Below are 20,469 nucleotides of genomic sequence, written 5' to 3'. Positions count from 1 at the left end.
CTGTCATTTGTCTTTCATGCCATTTATCTTTTCACTTATAGCTCACGGAACTACCTGTTTTAAAATTTAATAATCAGGCCAATGATTTTTAATTTAGTTTTGAAAGCTAATACCAAAGACAGTTAAGGCCGGAATGAAACGGTGCAGTTCTAACATCCCAAGCTGGAAGGAATTTTTTTCTTCTTTCAGTGGAAGGACATATATATCATGCAGAGAGATTCAGTATTATTAGACACAAGTACCTTTGGTGTTAAGCATTTAAGGATGAACAGGAGGAGGTTTCTGTGCTGGACACGAAGAAGCCTCAACAGAGCTTCCTCAGCTTCAAAAGTAAAAACAATTTTCTAGGATACATGGAATGATTAGTCACGTAAGTAATCAGTACTGAATTTTAGAGTGGAATGACCCACATTCGCTTTCCAACTGAATGTAACAGCTTATTTCCTTTCTTACATAATGATGTCCCCCCTCACTGTGAAGTTGAGATGCGTCGTTGATAATGTTACCTGGATTATCTAAACACCGACATCTTTAAAACTAGCGGGCTTCCCGTGGACAGGTTTAGACCCCTCCGGTCAGGGTGAGCTGTTCTTGTTGGGCATGAAGTCGTTGGCAAGCGAGGTAAGTCAGAGGCACAGCTGTGGACGTCATTCTGTGGGTCAGGTTTTGATGGCCATGGTCCAGAGGAGGGGATGGTCCGTTTCCACAGTCACAACGCCAGATCCATCGTAGGTATTGGAAGTACTGACCAGTGTTCCAAAACTAAGCATGTGATTTGCTGCAGGAAAATAAGAAAACAGAAATTTAGTGAGAGCCAACCTTCCTCCAGTGTAGAATGACCATCAGTAGTTGCCAAAAAGCTTACTTAGTTTTTTTAGTAACATATTATTTGATTTCCCTATTTCTTGAGGAAGTAACATTTATTGCAGTACAGTTTACAACGCTGTATCAATTTCCGGTGAGCAGCACCAGGCCTCAGCTGTACCTGTATGCACATATATGCCTCGTCACACTTTTTCATTATGGTATGCCTGTGACTTACATAATACTGTACATCAGCTATACTTCAATAAAAAATAAAGAAAAAATTCTTGCCAAAAAGCAATGAAGCACACACTTTGATAGAAGATGTATAAAATGTGGGGTAGGTAAAATGTATGAGACGCTATTTGAAAACTGAAAGTTCCCATAACTGGCTATAACCACTCTTCCTGATGTTGGTTACTGGTTATTTACCAGTTTGGGATGTACATTACTCTCAGTGTTAAATTTCATCAAGTTCTTTCTTTTTTTTCTTTACCAATGGTAAAACCGAAACCCATTTCTGTAATATGTTACTTACTTCCTTGCGTGGGTGCAGTTTTAACTTCTCTTGATGATTTAGAATTAACATTTTTATATGTGAATAGTCTCTATAAAAATGCAGTTTTTATTTCAAGTATAAATGATATGAGGCAGAAAGCTAATTACTTAAAAAAAAAAAAGCATGGGATTTGGGTCATCTTTCTCTTATAAGGTAAGAAAGGCCAAAGTGAGCAAGGCTTACTTGCTGTAAAATTAATCAGAACTCAAAGGTCAAAAAGCAGGCTTCCAAATGTGTAATCTTGAGCAAGGCACTAAATAGTGTAAAACTGACGGCAAGAGATGAGACAATCCTTTAAATTACCTAATTATCAAAATTAAGGCTTTGGAGTTAAGTTATATTATTAGAGTTTATATATTTATAAATTACATAAATCTATAAATATTTATTTTTTCCTAACAAGTTGGCTTCCGTTCATGTCTAGGCTTCTACTGGTAACCTCACTTCCCTGCTTACATAAGAGAAGTTCACATTGTTAACATGACTGTCAACCATGACAGTCCTATAGACACTTGTTAATAATCAGTATTAATTTCTTTTCTAAAATTGAAAGAGAAAAAATAAATAAGTGTTAGGGAAACCACCCTGTAAGAGGCAGAAGTCCCTTTCCTTTCAAAGTGCAACTATGAAGTTTCAGTTTGGGAGTAAATAATTCCGTTATAACGTTCACTTCCCGCTAGAGGGAGCCTGTTATCCTTCTGAGGAAATCTTGAAAAGGCAATTTCAAAATTCAGAAATAGTGTTAGAGGACAAAGTATAGCCAGTATTGCCAGTTCACAGTTTTCTTGTTAAAACTCAAACTGTTTCTTTTTCATAGTTGTCAACACGGTTTCTAATGCAAACATGAAGTTACAAAGTAAAACCACAGGAACACAGGGTGAAGCTCACGTGGATACTGCCCTAAGGGCCCCGCCTCGTGTGGATGCTCCCCCTAACTCAGCGCAGGAAGCTTTTGCCTCTTCAGTAATCTGGGGCTTTTCCGAGATGCAGTTTCTGAATGACACGGATAAGCACATATGTTAAGTTTACAAATCCAGACACTATTACATGGATAGTGGGTTCGGGTGGTGGTTGGGGAGGGAGTCACAGCAAAGTCTGTCCAGGAGAGAAGCCTTGCTCTCAGGAAGGGCGGCCGTGCCTGGGCGCGGGGTGGGCACCAGGTGCTTCTGGACATCCATGCTGGGCCTGGGGGCTCCGGCGGGCCACCGAGGAAGAGCTGGGGCTCAGTCTAAACATTTCCTGCCGTCTGTTCAGAAAGGCAAATTTTGGGTGCTTTGGTGGACCAACTTGACAGTGGAAACTCCCCAGTGGAGAACAGGTTACCCACAAACCCACCTGAACTGGACACAACGCATTTAAGATTCTGGGAACTCATTAGGTTAAAATCCTGTTTCCACCTGGGCTCAAAGGACAAGGGTGTGAAATTATTCCTCTAGTTTGTAGTTGTGTGTAAATTCCTTTCTGATGTTCTGAAGGCAGACAGTGAGTTTTGGATTATCCCCGGTAGACAACTCTGCATTATATACATACTGGTTTTTCTAAGGCATTGTTGCATCCTAGTTAATTCTTTTTTAAGTTAATTCTTCAATGCGGAAAGAACTGAAATAGTTTTATGTGAAGCCACAAATTTTCCTTTGCATGAAATATATGAGTTAAACAAGGCCAATATTCTCCAATCTTACAAATCGTGTTTTAATTTTGTTTTGCAATGTTTAAAATCCCACCAGGACCAGTTATTAAACATGTTTTAGTTGGCTGTGGATTGCTGTAACAAAATGCCCTAGACTGGGTGGCTTAAATAGCAAACTTTTGTTTCTCAGAGTCCAGGAGCTCGGGAAGTCCTAGGTCAGGGTGCCAGCACGGTTGAGTTCTGGTGAGAATGCTCTTCCTGGCTGGTTTCCTTCTTGATGTATCCTCACATGGTGGAGACAGAGATCTCCTGCCTCATCCTCTTTTATTTTTTTTTAACATTTTTTATTCATTATCATTTTACAATGTTGTGTCAAATTCCAGTGTTCAGCATAATTTTTCAGTCATACATGGACATATACACATTCATTGTCACATTTTTTTCTCTGTGAGCTACCATAACGTTTTGTGTATATTTCCCTGTGCTATACACTATAATCTTGTTTATCTATTCTACAATTTTGAAATCCCAGTCTATCCCTTCCCACCCTCCACCCCCCTGGCAACCACAAGTCTGTATTCTCTGACTATGAGTCTATTTCTGTCCTGTATTTACAGTTTGTTTTTGTTTGTTTGTTTTTTAGATTCCACATATGAGCAATCTCATATGGTATTTTTCTTTCTCTTTCTGGCTTACTTCACTTAGAATGACATTCTCCAGGAGCATCCATTTTGCTGCAAATGGTGTTATGTTGTCGTTTTTTATGGCTGAGTAGTATTCCATTGTATAAATATACTACCTCTTCTTTATCCAGTCACTTGTTGATGGACATTTAGGCTGTTTCCATGTCTTGGCTATTGTAAATAGTGCTGCTATGAACACTGGGGTGCAGGTGTCATCCTGAAGTAGTGTTCCTTCTGGATACAAGCCCAGGAGTGGGATTCCTGGGTTATACAGTAAGTCTATTCCTAGTCTTTTGAGGAATCTCTACACTGTTTTCCACAGTGGCTGCACCAAACTGCATTCCCACCAGCAGTGTAGGAGGGTTCCCCTTTCTCCACAGCCTCTCCAGCATTTGTCATTTGTGGAATTTTGAATGATGGCCATTCTGACTGGTGTGAGGTGATACCTCATTGTAGTTTTGATTTGCATTTCTCTGATAATTAGTGATATTGAGCATTTTTTCATGTGCCTTTTGATCACTTGTATGTCTTCCTTGGAGAATTGCTTGTTTAGGTCTTCTGCCCATTTTTGGATTGGGTTGTTTATTTTTTTCTTATTGAGTCGTATGAGCTGCTTATATATTCTGGAGATCAAGCCTTTGTCGGTTTCACTTGCAAAAATTTTCTCCCATTCCGTAGGTTGTCTTTTTGTTTTACTTATGGTTTCCTTTGCTGTGCAGAAGCTTGTAAGTTTCATTAGGTCCCATTTGTTTATTCTTGCTTTTATTTCTACTAGGAGAAAATTTTTGAAATGTATGTCAGATAATGTTTTGCCTATGTTTTCCTCTAGGAGGTTTATTGTATCTTGTCTTATGTTTAAGTCTTTGATCCATTTTGAGTTGATTTTTGTATATGGTGTAAGGAAGTGTTTTAGCTTCATTGTTTTACATGCTGCTGTCCAGTTTTCCCAACACCACTTGCTGAAGAGACTGTCTTTATTCCATTGTATATTCTTGCCTCCTTTGTCGAAGATGAGTTGATCAAAAGTTTGTGGGTTCATTTCTGGGCTCTCTATTCTGTTCCATTGGTCCATATGTCTGTTTTGGTACCAATACCATGCTGTCTTGATGACTGTAGCTCTATAGTATTGTCTGAAGTCTGGGAGAGTTATTCCTCTAGCCTCTTTCTTTCCTTCAGTAATGCTTTGGCAATTCTAGGTCTTTGATGGTTCCATATAAATTTTATTATGATTTGTTCTAGTTCTGTGAAATATGTCCTGGGTGATTTGATAGGGATTGCATTAAATCTGTAGATTGCCTTGGGCAGTGTGACCATTTTAACAATATTGATTCTTCCAATCCAAGAGCATGGGATATCTTTCCATTTTTTAAAGTCTTCTTTAATTTCCTTCATCAATGGTTTATAGTTTTCTGTGTATAATTCTTTCACCTCCTTGGTTAGATTTATTCCCAGATATTTTATTACTTTAGGTGCTATTTTAAAGGGGATTGTTTCTTTACTTTCTTTTTCTGTTGATTCATCATTAGTGTAAAGAAATGCAACTGATTTTTGAACATTAATTTTGTAACCTGCTACCTTGGTGAATTCTTCAATCAGCTCTAGTATTTTTTGTGTGGACCTTTTATTAGGGTTTTCTATATATAGTAACATGTCGTCGGCATATAGTGACACTTTTCACCTCTTCTTTTCCAATTTGGATCCCTTTTATTTCTCTCTCTTGCCTGACTGCTGTGGCTAGGACTTCCAGGACTATGTTAAATAGGAATGGTGATAGTGGACATTCTTGTCTGTCCCAGATTTTACTGGGAAGCTTTTGAGTTTTTCACCGTTGAGTACAATGCTGGCTGTAGGTTTGTCATATATAGCTTTTATTATGTTGAGATATGTTCCCTCTATACCCACTTTGGCGAGTTTTTATCATAAATGGGTGTTGAATTTTATCAAACGCTTTTTCTGCATCGACTGAGATAATCATGTGGTTTTTGTCCTTTCTCTTGTTGATGTGATGTATTACATTGATTGATTTGCATATGTTGAACCAGCCTTGTGTCCCTGGGATGAACCCCACTTGGTCATGATGTATAATCTCTTTTAAGTGTTGTTGGATTCTATTTGCCAATATTTTGGTGAGGATTTTGGCATCTATGTTCATCAGTGATATTGGCCTATAATTCTTTTTGGTAGTGTCTTTGCCTGGTTTTGGTATCAGGGTGATGGTGGCTTCATAGAGTGAGTTCGGGAGTATTCCCTCCTTTTCAGTTGTCTGGAAGAGTTTGAGAAGGACTGGTATGAGTTCTTTTCTTTTTTTTTTTTTTTAAAGTGATGAGGTTTTTTTATTTACTTTGATGGAGGTACTGGGGATTGAACCCAGGACCTTGTGCATGCTAGGCAGGCACTCTACCACTGAGCTACACCCTCCCCACTATGAGTTCTTGTTTGTATGTTTGGTAGAATTCCCCGGTGAAGCCGTCCAGTCCTGGACTTTTATTTGTAGGGAGGTTTTTAATTGCTATTTCTATTTCCTTTCTAGTGATTGGATTGTTCAAGTGGTCAGTTTCTTCTTGATTCAGTTTTGGTGGACAGTATGTTTCCAGAAACTTGTCCATCTCCTCTAGGTTATCCAGTTTGGTTCCATATAGTTTTTCATAATATTCTCATATGATATTCTGTATTTCTATTTTACTTGTTGTAATTTCTCCATATTCCCTTCTTATTTTCCTAATTTGTGTTCTCTCTTTTTCCTTCTTTGTGAGTTTGGCCAGAGGTTTGTCGATTTTATTTACTTTTTCAAAAAACCAGCTTTTGGTTCGGTTGATTTTTTTCTATGGTCTTGTTAATCTCTATTGTATTTATTTCCTCTCTGATCTTTATTATTTCCTTCCTTCTGCTGCTTTTTGGGGCTTTTTGTTCTTCTTTTTCTAATTCATTCAGGTGGTGGGTTAACTTGTTTATTTGAGATTGTTCTTCTTTTTTGAGGAAGGCCTGTATCACTATGAACTTCCCTCTTAGCACTGCCTTTGCTGTGTCCCATAGATTTTGAGTGGTTGTGCTTTCATTGTCATTTGTCTCAAGGTATTTTTTAACTTCAGCTTTGATTTCCTCGTTGACCCATTGTTTTTTCAATAACAGATTGTTTAATCTCCATGCTTTCCTTTTTTTCCCCTTTGTTTCTCTGTTGTTGATTTCCAGTTTCATGGCATTGTGGTCAGTAAAGATGCTTGAGATAATTTCTATCTTCTTAAATTTGTTGAGGTTTCTTTTGTGCCCAAGTACATGATCGATCCTGGAAAATGTTCCATGTGCACTTGAAAAGAAAGTATATCCTATTTTTTGGGGGTGTAATGCTCTGAAAATAGCCACCAAATCTAGTTTTTCTATTGTATTATTTAACTTCTCTGTTGCCTTGTTTATTTTCTGTCTGGAAGATCTGTCTAGTGATGTTAATGCAGTGTTAAAATCTCCAACTATGACTGTATTCCCATCAATATCCCCCTTTATCTCTGTTAGTAATTCTTGTATGTACTTAGGTGTTCCTATATTGGGTGCATATATATTAACGAGTGTAATATCCTCATCTTGTATCACTCCTTTAATCATTATAAAATGTCCTTCTTTATCTTTCTTTATGGCCTTTGTTTTAAAGTCTATTTTGTCTGAAATCAGTACTGCAACACCTGCTTTTTTGGCTTTTCCATTTGCATGGAATATCCTTTTCCATCCTTTCACTCTCAATCTATATGTGTCCTTCTCCCTAAAGTGGGTCTCTTGTATGCAGCATATTGAAGGTTCTTGCTTTATTATCGAGTTGCCACTCTATGTCTTTTGACTGGAGCATTTAGTCCATTAACATTTATAGTAATTAATGATAGATGTGTGTTTATTGCCATTTTGAACTTATCTTTGCAGTTGAATTGGTATATCCTCTTTGTTCCTTTCTTCTTCCTTTTGTGGTTTGGTAATTTTGCTTTGTATTATCATGGATTTTATTTAATTTTTGTGACTCCCTTGTAAGTTTTTGGCTTGTGGTTACCCTTTTTCGTAAATCTATTAGCCCATTACTATAACGATTTTTATTAAACTGATAGTAACATGATCAAACCCATCCTACCGTTAAAACATTTTTAAAAAGAAAGAAAAAAAATATTCTATATTTCCCTGCCTCCCTCTCCCACTCTCAGTGATTTGTATGTCTTCTTTTATAATTTCATTTTTATTTTATTTGTAATTCATGAGTTATCACCTTTCCAGTTGTGAATTTCTCATTTCTGTAGCATCCTGCTGCTTTTCTATTTAGAATAGACTTTTCAATATTTCTTTTAGCATGGGTTTAGTGTTGCTAAACTCCTGCAGCTTTTTCTTGTCTGTGAAATTCTTTATTTCTCCTTCTATCCTAAAGGATAGCCTGGATAAAGTATCTTAGGCTGCATCTTTTTTTTCATTCAGGACTTTGAATATATCTTGCCACTTCCTTCTGGCCTGTAGTGTTTGTGTAGAGAAATCAGCTGAGAGCCTTATGGGGGTTCCCTTGTAACTTACTCTTTGCTTTTCTCTTGCTGCCTTTAGAATCATTTCTTTATCCTTGACTCTGGCCATCTTGATTATGATATGTCTTGGTGTGGGTCTATTTGGGTTCTTCCTGTTTGGGACCCTTTGAGCTTCCTGTACTTCGATATCTGATTCCTTCTTTAAGTTTGGGAAGTTTTCAGTCATGATTTCTTCAAAAACCTTTTTAATCCCCTTTGATCTTTTTTCCCCTTCTGGGACCCCTATTATGCGAAGATTGGGATGCTTTATGTTATCCCATAGGTCCCTTATGCTATTTTCATTATTTTTTATTTGTTTATCTTGTAGCTTTTCTGAATGGGTGCTTTCTATTGTCCTGTCTTCTAGATCACTAATTCTTTCCTCTGCATTATCTAGTCAGCTTTGCACAGCTATTAGATCATTCCTCATCTCAGTCAATGAGTTTACCCATTCTACTTGGCTCTTCTTTATAGCTTCAGTTTCATTTTTGACATATTTTATATCTCTAAACACTATCTCTCTTAATTCCTTCAGCAATTTGATCACTCCTTTTTTGAAATCTTGATCTAGTAAGCTATCGATGTCTATTTCATTGATCTTTCTTTCAGGGGATTTCTCTTGTTCTTTTAATTGGGAAGGGTTTCTCTGTTTCTTCATCTTGCTCATACCTCTCTGGCACTGTGGTTTATGGAGTATCAGTTGTCTATTTTGGATCTTAAGGATTTTATCTATCTAATGCCTATTTATGAATAGAACTTAGGAAAAAAAAGAAATAATAAGAGAGAGAGAGAAAGATTTTTAAAAGAAGGGAGAAAGAGGGTTTGAAAACAGTGTATAATGAATAATAGAAGAGCGAGTTGAAGCAGAGTAGTAATCGGGTTGAGATGTCCTTTTAAAACCTTAAAAAAAAAAGGGGGGGGAGATGAATAGATGTATTTGAAACCTGTGTCTAATGAATAACAGGACATCAAAACCCAAGAGAAATAGAAATGAATTAAGAAGTAAAAATTAAGAGAGTAATAGAAAATAGAACAGGTAAAAACAGATTAAAAAAAAAAGGGGGGGGGGTTGTCGTTGTTCTCCTGGAGTCTGTGTGCTTTTAATGTGAAGTCCTTCTGTCTTCGTCCTGTTTTGGAAGCTCAGCTTGTTGTTTCCAGAGGCCCTCTGTTGGCGCCCTTGTCTGTGCTGCTCCCAGCACCTGTCGGCAAGCAGATCGCGCCTCCTCCTAACACGGGGTCAGATGCAGCTCTCCTCTGCTGCGGGCGGGCGGGTCACTGCCCCTCCGGATGCCGCAGTCAGATGTTGCAGACTGGCCAGGCAGGAGGGCGGGTCGTGCCCCCTCCCAGCACCTCGGTCAGGGGCTGTGTTCCTGCCCGACAGGCGGGGGGCCGTTCTCCCTCTGCCTGCGCCGCCGGTAGCTCCGCCCTCTGTGCGGCTGCGCGCTCTGCAGGTGGGCTCGGGGAAGACCGAGGGACAGCCTTGTCCCTGCATCTGGGCCAAAGCTCAGCTCCTTGTTTGTCTTTGTGGAGCAAGGTCTTTGAGGGACCAGGTTGGAAGGATCCTATCTGCCCCGGGCTGTAGGCCCATCTCAGTCTGGCCTTTGAGGCTGCCAAGCCCCTCGGTGCGGATGCAGGTTTCGCCCCCGCCCCCGCCTGGGTGCTCAGCGCCGGAGGATATGGCGGCTGTGCCTGAGCCCCGCCTCTCTTCCCCCGAAAAGTTTCCGCGGGTTTTGAGAGATGGGGGCATGCACCCCTCCCCTGAGAGCACATCAACCTTGCTGTTTTATGGAGGGCCCAGGTTGTTCTGCCCTGTGCGCCCACAGCCACGGCGCCCAGCCCCTTGCAGGCCCCCGGGGCTGCCTCCGTGCAGTCCCCCTGCCCTCCGCCCGGCTTGTGCGGCCTGGCCCTGCCCGCCGCTGCCGGCCCGCGTCTCAGGCTGGGTGTGGGGGGTGGGGGGGAGGACGACGCTCTGTGCCCGTTTAACTTAGTTCTGTCAGACAAGGGCTGCTCTGTAGAGATCCGAGCCTCGGAGGCTCCCCCTCCGGCCCGCTGGCCTCTCAGTTGGAGAGGGGAGACCCGGTGAGCGAGCGCCAGTCCTCCTCTGCCGCTCCCTCCCCGCGGGACCCGTCCCGCGCTGCTTTGCCTTTTGTTCTTTCTTTTTTCCTTTTCTCCTACTAGATTTTTGGCATCTTTACCTTTTGAAGAGGGCGATGTTCTGTCGGAGCCCCGCAGGTGCTCTGGTTGGCTGAGTGGGTCTGTAGATGTGGGTCTTGGTGTATTTGTGGGAGAGGGTGACTTACGAGCGTCCTTCTACTCCGCCATCTTCTCAGTCTCCTCTATCACATTTATTGATTTGCATATGTTGAACTATCCTTGCGTCCCAGGGATGAATCCTAGTTGGTAATGGTGTATAATCCTTTTAATGTGCTGTTGAATTTGGTTTGCTGTTCTGTTGAGAATTTTTGCATCAATATTCATCAGGGATATTGGCCTGTAATTTTCTTTTCTTGTAGTGTCTTTATCTGGCTTTGGTATCAGGATAATACTGGCCTAATAAAATGAGTTTGGAAGTGTTCTCTCCTCTTCAATATTTTTGGATAGTTTGAGAAGGATTGGTGTTAATTCTTTTTAAATATTTGGTAAAGTTTACCAGTGAAGTTATCTGGTCCTGTACTTTCCTTTTTTGGGAGTTTTTTTTTTTTAAATTACAGATTCAATGCCTTACTAATAATTGGTCTGTCCAGATTTTCCATTTCTTTCCTAATTCAGTCATGATAGGTTCTGTTTCTACTAATTTATCTACTTTTTCTAGGTTGTCTGGCTTGTTGGCATATAGTTGGTCATAGAAGCCTCTTATGATCCTTTGTATTTATGTATTATAAGTTGCAATGTCCCCCTTTTCATTTATAATTTGTTACTTTGGGATCTCTCTTTTCCCTTGGTTAGTCTCACTAAAGATTTGTCTATTTTGTCTGTCTTTTCAAAGATCCAGTCCTTAGTTTTGTAATATTTTCTATTGTTTTCCTGGTCTCTAGTTCACTATTCTCTGAACTTTATTTCCTTTTTTTGCTAACTTGAGTTTAGTTCTTTATTTTCTAGATCTTCGAGGTATAAAAGATAGGTTTATTTGAGCTCTATTTTCTTGAGGTATGTACATATGGATATAAGCTTCCCTCTTGAGACCTGCTTTTACTGAATCCCATCGGTTTGTATGTTTTGTTTCCATTTTCATTTGTCTCAATGCTTTTTTATTTCTCATTTAATCTTTGGTCTACTGGTTGTTTAGGAGACTGTTGTTAATTTCCAGGTATTCATAAGTTTTCATTTTTGTTACTGAGTTCTAGTTTCATACCATTGTGGTCAGAGAAGATATTTGGTGTGATTTTAGTCTTCATGTATTTGCAAAGACTTATTTTGTGGCCTAACATATGGTCTATGCTAGAAAATGTTCTATGTGCACTTGAGAAGAATGTGTAACCTTTTGTTGTCAGACACAGTGCTCTGTTTATGTGTTATATCCACCTGGTCAACAGTATTGTTCACATCCACTATTTCCTTCTTGCTGTTTCCTCTGTCTGGATGATCTAGCCATTGACACTGGGGTGTTAAAAGTCCAAAACTATTATTTTATTGCTGTTTATTTCTCCTTACAGTTTTGTTAATATTAGCTTTATATACTGAAGTGTTCTGATGTTGGGGGCTGCATAAATACTTACAAATGGTGTATCTGCTTGATGGATTGACCCCTTGATCATTACATACTGTCATTCTTGGTCTCTTTTTATTTTTAGCTTAATGTCTATTTTGTCTGATATGAGTATGGCTACCTTTGCTTTTTTCTTCATTACCAATTTGCTTGAAGTATGTTTTTCCATCCTTTTAAGTCTCAGTCTCTGTCTTTAAAGCTAAAGTGAGTCTCCTGTTGACAGTTATCATTGGATATGGTTTTCTAAATCATTCAGACAATTTTTGTGTCTTTGGAGAATTTAATCCATTATGCTTAAAGTAATCATTGATGAATAAGGACTTACCATTGCCTTTTTTTGCTTTTAAAAATCATTTTTTCAGTTTTATTAGATAAAACTGATACAATTTGACTGCCCATATACAATATATTGCATGCAAATACATAATACATAAAATACACTGCCCATATTTAAAAAAATTTATATATATGTACTGTTCATTGTTTCTAAGAACAGTTTAGAGCTTTAGCTTTTTAAACTTACATGGTTATCAAAGGAATAAAGCCAACCACAAAATAAGAATCAACAGAATGTGGTAATACAATCATAAAGGACAGTAAAATATACTTACACATATTCAAGAAATCAATCATCTAAGTCATAAATAATGAGTAGTTCATTTGTGTCTTTTTTTTTTTTTAAGATTCCACATATAAGCAATAGATGGCATTTTTGTTTCTCTTTCTGGCTTACTTCACTTGGAATGATGATGTCCAGGTCCATTCATGTTGCTGCAAATGGCATTTTTTATGGCTGAGTAGTATTCCACACACACACACACACACACACACCTTCTTTATCTAGTCATCTGTTGATGGACATTTGGATTGTTTCCATGTCTTGGCTATTGTAAATAGTGCTGCTATGAACATTGGGGTGCATATGCCTTTTTTTGTACTGAAGTAAGCCAGAAAGAGAAAGAAAAATACCATATGATATCATTTATATGTGGAATCTAAAAAAAAGCCAAACAAACTTATTTACAAAACAGAAACAGGCTCACAGACATAGAAAACAAACTTATGGTTACTGGGAGGGGGAAAGAGGTGGGCAGGGATAAATTGGGAGTTCAAGATTTGCAGATACTAATATAGATAGATAGATAGATAGATAGATAGATAGATAGATAGATAATATATAGATATAGATAAACAAGTTCATACTGTCTTTTTGGATTATATTTTTCTCTGGGTATATGCCCAGGAGTAGGATTGTTGGATCACATGGTAAGTCTATTTTTAGTTTTTTAAGGAACCTCCATACTGTCCTCCATCATGGCTCCACCAATTGACATTCCCACCAACAGTGTAGGAGAGTTCCTTTTGCTCCACACCCTCTCTAGCATTTATCATTTGTAGACTTTTTAATGATGGCCATTGTGGCTGGTGTGAGGTGATATCTCATTGTAGTTTTGATTTGCATTTCTCTAACAACTACTTATGTTGAGCATCTTTTCATGTGCTTGTTGGCCATCTGTCTGTCTTCTTTGGAGGGATGTCTGTTTTGGTCTTCTGCCCATTTTTTGATTGGGTTGCCTTTTTAAAATATTAAGGTTATTAAGGTATATGAGCTGTTTGTATTATTTTGGAAATAGTCCCTTGTTGGACACATAATTTGCAAATATTTTCTCCCATTCTGTAGGTTGTCTTTTCGTTTTATTGATGGTATCCTTAGCTGTGCAAAAGCTTTTAAGTTTAATTAGATCCCATTAGTTAATTTTTGCTTTTATTTACATTACTCCAGGAGTGGGTTCAAAACATATATTGCTGTGATTTATGTCCAAGAGTGTTCTGCCTATGTTTTCCTCTAGGAGTTTTATACAATCTGGTCTTACATTTAAGTCTTTAATCCAATTTGAATTTATTTTTGTATATGGTGTTAGGGAATGTTCTAATTTCAGTCTTTTACAGGTAGCTGTCCACTTTCCCCAGCACCACTTATTGGAGACTATTTTTTCTCCATTGTATAATCTTGCCTTCTTTGTCATAGATAAATTGACCATAAGTGAATGGGTTTATTTCTAGACTTTCTATCCTCTTCCATTGATCTATGTGTCTGTTTTTGTGCCAGTACCATGCTGTTTTGATTACTGTAACTTTGTAGTATGGTCTGAAGTCAGGAAGATGATTCCCCCAGCTCTGTTCTTCTTTTTCAAGATTGTTTTGGCTATCTGGGGTCTTGTGTTTCCATTCAAATTTTAACATTTTTGTTCCTGCTCTGTGAAAAATGTTGGTAATTTGATAGGGATTGCATTGAGTCTGTAGACTGCCTTGGATGGTATGGCTATTTTAATACAATTGATTCTTCCACTCCAAGAACATGGTCTGTCTTTCCATCTGTTTGTGTCATCTTCAGTTTCTTTCATCAGTATCTTATAGTTTTCAGAGTACAAGTCTTTTGGCTTCTTGGGGAGGTTTATTCCTAGGCATTTTATTCTTTTTGGTGTGATAGTAAATGGTATTGTTTCCTTAATTTCTTTTTCTGCTATCTTGTTGTTAGTGTATAGAAATGCAACTGGTTTCTGTATATAGTATAGAGTATTTTTTTGAGGATTTTTGCATCTATATTCATAAGTGACATTGACTTGTAATTTTCTTTTTATTGTGATATCTTTGTCTGGTTTTGGTATCATGGCCTCATAGAATGATTTTTGAAGTGTTCCTTCCTCTGCAACTTTTTTGAATAGTTTCAGACGGACAGGTGTTGACTCTCCTCTAAATGTTTGGTAGCATTCACCTGTGAAGCCATCTGGTCCTGGACTTTTGTTTGTTGGGAGTTTTTCAATTACTGATTCAACTTCAGTACTGGTAATTGGTCTATTCATATTGTCTATTTCTTCCTCATTCAGTCTTGCAAAGTGTACCTTTCTAAGAAATTGCCCATTCCTTCTATGTTGTCCTTTTTGTTGGTGTATAGTTGCTCAGACTAGCCTCTTATGATCCTTTGTATTTCTGTGGGATCAGTTGTAACTTCTTTTTCATTTCTCATTTTATTAATTTGGGCCCTTCTCCCTTTTTTTCTTGATGAGTCTGACTAAAGGTTTATCAATTTTGTTTATCTTTTCAAATAATGAGCTTTTAGTTTCATTGATCTTTTCTATTGATTTTTTAATCTCTATTTCATTTATTTCTGCTCTAATCTTTGTTCTTCTTTCTCTAGCTGCTTTAGGTGTAAGGCTAGGCTGCTTGCTGGAGATTTTTCTTGCTTCTTGAGGTAGGCTTGAATCACTAAAAACTTCCCTCTGAGAACTGCTTTTGCTGCATCCCAGAGGTTTTGGATTGTTGTGTTTTTGTTTTCATTTGTCTCAAAGTATTTTTTGATTTCCTCTGATTTCTTCAGTGATCCATTGGTTGTTTAGTAGCATATTGTTTAGCCTCCACGTCTTTGCAGGTGTTTTTCCCCCTTGTAGTTGATTTCTAACCTTACAGTGTTGTGGTCGGAAAGGATGCTTGGTGCTATTTCAGTTTCCTTAAATTTACTGAGGCTAGCTTTGTGGGCCAGCATGTGGTTGATTCTGGAGAATGTTCCATGTGCACTTAGAAGAATGTGTGTTCTGTTGCTTTCAGGTGGAGTGCTCTATAGATATCAGTTAGGTCCATCTGGTCTAATGTGTTATTTAGGGCCTGTATTTTCTTATTTTCTGTCTGTATGATCTGTCCATTGATGTAAGTGAGCTGTTAAGGTCCACCACTATTATTGTGTTATTGTAAATTTCTCAGTTGCATATTCTCCCTCCCTCCCTCCCTCTCTATCCCTATATTAGGTGCATATATGTATTTAGAAATGTTAAATTTTCTTCTTGCATTTATTCCTTGAGCATTGTGTAGTGTCCTTTGTCTCTTGTAACAGTCTTTATTCTAAAATCTATTTTGTCTTATATAAGTATTGCTACTTCACCTTTCTTTTGGTTTCCATTTGCATAGAGTATCTTTTTCTATCCCCTTACTTTCCGCCTGCATGTGTCTCTAGCTCTGAAGTGGGTCTCCTGTAGACAGCATATATATGGGTCTTGTTTTTGCATCCATTCAGCCAGTCTGTGTCTTGTGGTTGGAGCATTTAATCCATTTACAATTAAGGTAATTGTCGATACCATATGTTGTTATTGCCATTTTGTTAATTGTTTTGGTACGTATTTTTTTCCTCTACTATTTGTTCTCTTTTCTCGTGGTTTGATGACTAGAGAAGTTCCTTTAATATTTGTTGTAAAGCTGATTTGGTGGTGCTGAATTTTTTTTGCTTTTGTTTATCTGTGATGCTTTTGATTTCTCCATCAAATCTGCATGAGAGCCTTGCTGGATGGAGTATTTTTGATTGTTTTTCCCTTTCATCACTTTAAATGTATCATGCCACTCCCTTGTGGCCTGTAGAATTTCTGCTGAAAAATCAGCTGTTAACTTTATGGACGTTCTCTTGTATGGTATTTGTTGTTTTTCTCTTGTTGATTTTTAATATTTCCTCCTTATCCCTAATTTTTGTCAATTTGATGACTATGTGCCTTGGTGTGTTCCTCTTTGGGTTGATCCTGGTTGGAACTCCGCACTTCCTGGACTTGGGTGACTGTTTCCTTTCTCAAGTTAGGGAGGTTTTCAATTATCTCTTCAAAAATTTTCTCAGGTCTTTTCTCTCTCTTCTGTTTCTGGGACCCCTATAATGTGAATATTTGAGTTGCCCTAGAGTTCTCAAACTATCCTCATTTCATTATTTTTTCGCTTTTCTGTTTTGCAGTAGTGATTTCCACAATCTATCTTCCAGCTCACTGATCCATTCTTCTGCCTCATTTAGTCTGTTCTTGGTTCCTTCTAGTGTTATTCATTTCAGTAACTGTATTCTTCAGCTCTGTTTGGGTATCCTTCATATTTTCCAACTCTTTGCTAAAAACTTCGCTTTGTGCATCTATACTCCTTGAGTTCCCTGAACGTCTTTGCCATCATTACTCTAAATTCTTTCTCAGACAGATTGCCTGTCTCCTCATCACTTATTCCCTCTGGAATTTTATTTTGTGCCTTGGCCTGGAAGATATTCCTCTGCTGCCTCATATTGTTTGTTTCTAGTTGTATTTTTAGGGAAATTAGATACACTTCTCGACCTTGGAGAAGTGGCCCTCTGTGGGAGACATCCTGTGTGTCCCAGCAGTACACTCCTCTCTTGTCACTCTAAGGGCCAGGGTCCAGCCAGTCCCAGTGTAGAGTCTGGCCTGTGTTTATGGATTCCTTCCGTAGGCTTTGGGATTGTTGTTTTTCTTATTTCTGGTATCTGCCCCCTGGTGAATGAGGCTGGACTAGAGGCTCATGCAGGTTTCCTGGCAGGAGGAGCCGGGGCCTGCCCAATGCTGGCTGAAGCTTGGTCTTGGACCTCTGGTGGGCAGGGCCATGTCTAGAAGCATTTGTGACTCAGTGAGTCTGCTGATGGGTGGGGCTGTGTTCCCACTCAGTATGTTGTTTGGCTTGAGGCTTCCCAGCCCTCAAGCTTACAGGCTGTTGGGTGGGGCTGGGTCTTGGTGCTAATGATCCAATCAGGATGTCAGCTTCCAGGAAAGCTCATGTAGATGAACACTCCCAGAATGTCTGCCACCAGCTTTTATGTCCCTTGGGTGAGCCACAGCCGTCCCCTACCTCCCAGGAGACCTTCCAAAACCAGCAGGCAGGTCTGGTCCAGGTTCCTCTGAAATCACTGCCTCTGCCTTGGACCTGGAGCATGTGAGATTCTGTGTGCCCTTCCCAAGAGGATGAAGTCTCTGTTTCCCCCAGTCCCGTGGGGCTCCTGGAGGTAAGTCCCACTGGCCTTCAAAACCAGGTGTCCTGGGGTCTCCTCCTCCCATGCCGGAACCCCAGGCCGGGGAACCCCATGTGGGGTTCAGAACTCTCACTCCTGTGGGAGCGCCTCTGAGATTGAATTATTCTTCAGCTTGAGAGTCGGCTGCCTGGGGAGTATGGGGCCTGATCGTTGCCATTTTGTTAATTGTTTTTCTGTTTCATAATTCCGTTGTTTCTGGCTTCTTATCCTGTTGTCTTCTTTTGTGATGATGACTTCTTTGTACTGGTATGCCTTCACTTTATCATGATCTTTTGTGTAACAGGTTTTTTCATCTGTGGTTACCATAAGGCTTACATAAACTATCATATTTATAACATCCTATTTTAAACTGACAATAACTTAACTTCAGTAGCACTCCTAAACTTTACAAGTTACTTCTCCCCTTGCTCACATGTTAATTTTACACATTTTAAAATACTGTGTATACAGTAACAGATTATTTCAGCTATTATTTTTTAAATACACTTTTTAAACTTTTAGATTAGAGTTGTAAGAGCATTATGTACCATGTAAGAGAATCTGGGTTTGATTATTTACCAGTACCAGTAAGTTTTATACCTTTGTTCATCTGATTTTATGATGTAAATTAGCATCATTTTATTTTTGCTTTAAGAGCTCCCTTTAGCATTTCTTGTAAGGCACTCGAGTGCTGCTGTAATTGGGGTTGCAAGATGGGCTACACAGATTCCCAGGAGCTCTGGTTAGGTTTCCTGGTCACACAGGGCTGGAGGCTGCATTCAGAAATGGGGCAGGGTTATGAGTTAGCGTTCCCATACAGGCGGAGTGGTAGAGCAGGCTCCAGGGCCAGCAAGGCTTACTGTCTGGAGTCCTGAACCAGGTAGCTCTATGTCCTGCTGAGTTTCCTGATGAGAATCAACCACCATCGTGGCTTTGCAGATGAGAAAATTCCTGGTTGGGACTTCTTACTTGGGTGCCACTGGGAGTAGGAACTCCGCCCGAATCTGAGCAATAGTTGCTGTGAGTCCCTTCCCCCTTTCTCTGTCACAGTCACCTCCCCAGTCCCCACTAGATGTCCCTAAGGTGAGACCTGACAAGGTCTCCCGGGAAATGACCCGTGATGCTGGAGGAGCTAGGTGTCTGTCTTTCTCCCCTTGGAGGAACTGTAGGCCTGGGGAGCCTGGGGGAGAAGTGATGCTGTCAGCGCAGCTGCTCCTCTCACTTTTCTAATGTGGTCCACCCTGGTCCCTGTGGTGCAGCGGGGTGCATTATCCTCACCCCTCTGTCCCAGGATTTTCACAATGGTGTCGTGTCAGTGGGTAGTTACTATTCGGTCTTATTGTGAAGGGGACTGAAGTTGGGAATGACCTGTGTCTCCATCTTGATGATGTCACTCCTTCACAAATTACTTTTTCATTTCTACCCCAGCGGACTTGTCCAAAACTTTGGATGACTGAGCATTCAGATTCAAATTTTTTACCTTTCTGTTTGCAGAGGGTACAGTAGAGGGAAACACAGTTGTTCTAAGGCAACCCTTCATACAGATCAAGCCCTGATTTTAACCACAGACAAAAATAAAAGTGATAGTGGCTATGTGTAAAACGATAAGCAAGCATAGAGTGTGTAATAAATGTAACCTAAAATGGCTCTCTGTCTGAATGTAAAAGTTGTGTCTTATCTATTTGCTTCAAAGCCACTGTCATCCATTGTTTAAAGGATAATTATAGTTTAATGACAGTAAGAATATTGGCTAGTGAGGACTGGTTAACTTCCTATTGCAGTGAAATTTAATGTGAGTTATATTAGGGAACACAGCCTGACTTCTGGGTTTTCATATTTTAGAGAAAAAGAAGAACTTAAAAATACGAGAAACATTAAAATTGATTTTATAATTTTCATCCATGATCTCAAACGGTTTTCTTTCCCAAAGGAAAGGTGAGAATTAGGCACTAAGTATTCTTTTGCTTTCAGTGATGTCCCAGAGCTATACTCCAAGGCTAGAAAGACTGATGACTACAAGGCAGAAGCTGGCAAACTGGTAGAATTCAAGTATTCAACTCACTTCGTGTCAGCTGGGGGTAAGCAGGGTTGTCTGTTCCAGTTTCCAGGCCACCTGACCTCTGCAAGCTGACTTAGCGGGCTGTGTTCCTTAGAACTGGCTGACAGAGTGTAAAGGAGCATTCTGGAGGCCTCTGATGCCTCCAAGCACTGGAAATCAGGAGTGGGGGGGCCTCTGCTCCCTCTGTACCTGTGTGACTGTTGGGCTCAGGTGCTTTTACAGAGGAGGCATCTTGCGGTCAAAGACTAGGAACCAGTCAGACCTTGTTTGCAAGCCTTGGCTCTACCACTCGCTAGCTCTGTGAACGCAGTTATGTAACCTTCTGCCCTCAGTCTCCTCATATGTAAAATGTGGATTATGATGTCTACTTCACAGTGTAGTTGTATGGACTATGTAGTTGAAATCCTAACATCTCCTAAGTGGTCAAGAAGTTGTCACCCCTTTTGCTTTCTTCTGTTTATCTGTCAAGAAAGTAGATCAGACTTTCCTCTCCTACCTTAATAATCTTCTAAGATGGGAAAAGAGAGATGTCATGACTTGAACAGTTAGCCAAGGCCTTACTACAAGTGAGTAGCTTATTAGAGCCAGCTGAGCTTTCGTGTGATCCTTAAAATCATCTGCGGCGCCATCTGCACACATGTACAAGCTCACTTGTCTGACACATGTTTATTAAGGCTATACTCTGTGCTGGGC

The 20,469-nt window shown here is 39.5% G+C and overlaps 1 protein-coding gene across 10 annotated transcripts in view; it reads right to left on the bottom strand.

Annotated features, from left to right (window-relative positions):
• Positions 1-375: 375 nt before the first annotated feature.
• TPK1 (thiamin pyrophosphokinase 1) overlaps positions 376-20,469 on the bottom strand; it is a 320,519-nt gene continuing 300,425 nt past the window's right edge. For 7 of the 10 annotated variants that reach the window (XR_012074168.1, XR_012074172.1, XR_012074169.1 and 4 more), the window contains one exon: positions 695-778. Coding sequence is in view for 2 of the 10 variants with exons in the window: in XM_072964301.1 (XP_072820402.1) it covers positions 660-778 (119 nt within the window). In the remaining 8 variants the exon portion in view is untranslated. Of the gene's footprint in view, positions 779-865; positions 986-2,279; positions 2,357-20,469 lie in introns of those variants that run through there. The other 3 variants (XR_012074173.1, XM_072964301.1, XM_072964303.1) reach the window with 3 other exon arrangements.

This window comes from Vicugna pacos, chromosome 7, assembly GCF_048564905.1.
Source record: "Vicugna pacos chromosome 7, VicPac4, whole genome shotgun sequence".
NCBI classification, from domain to species: Eukaryota; Metazoa; Chordata; class Mammalia; order Artiodactyla; family Camelidae; genus Vicugna; species Vicugna pacos.
Note: the sequence above shows the minus strand (reverse complement) of the source record. Positions and strands in the feature narration are given on the sequence as shown.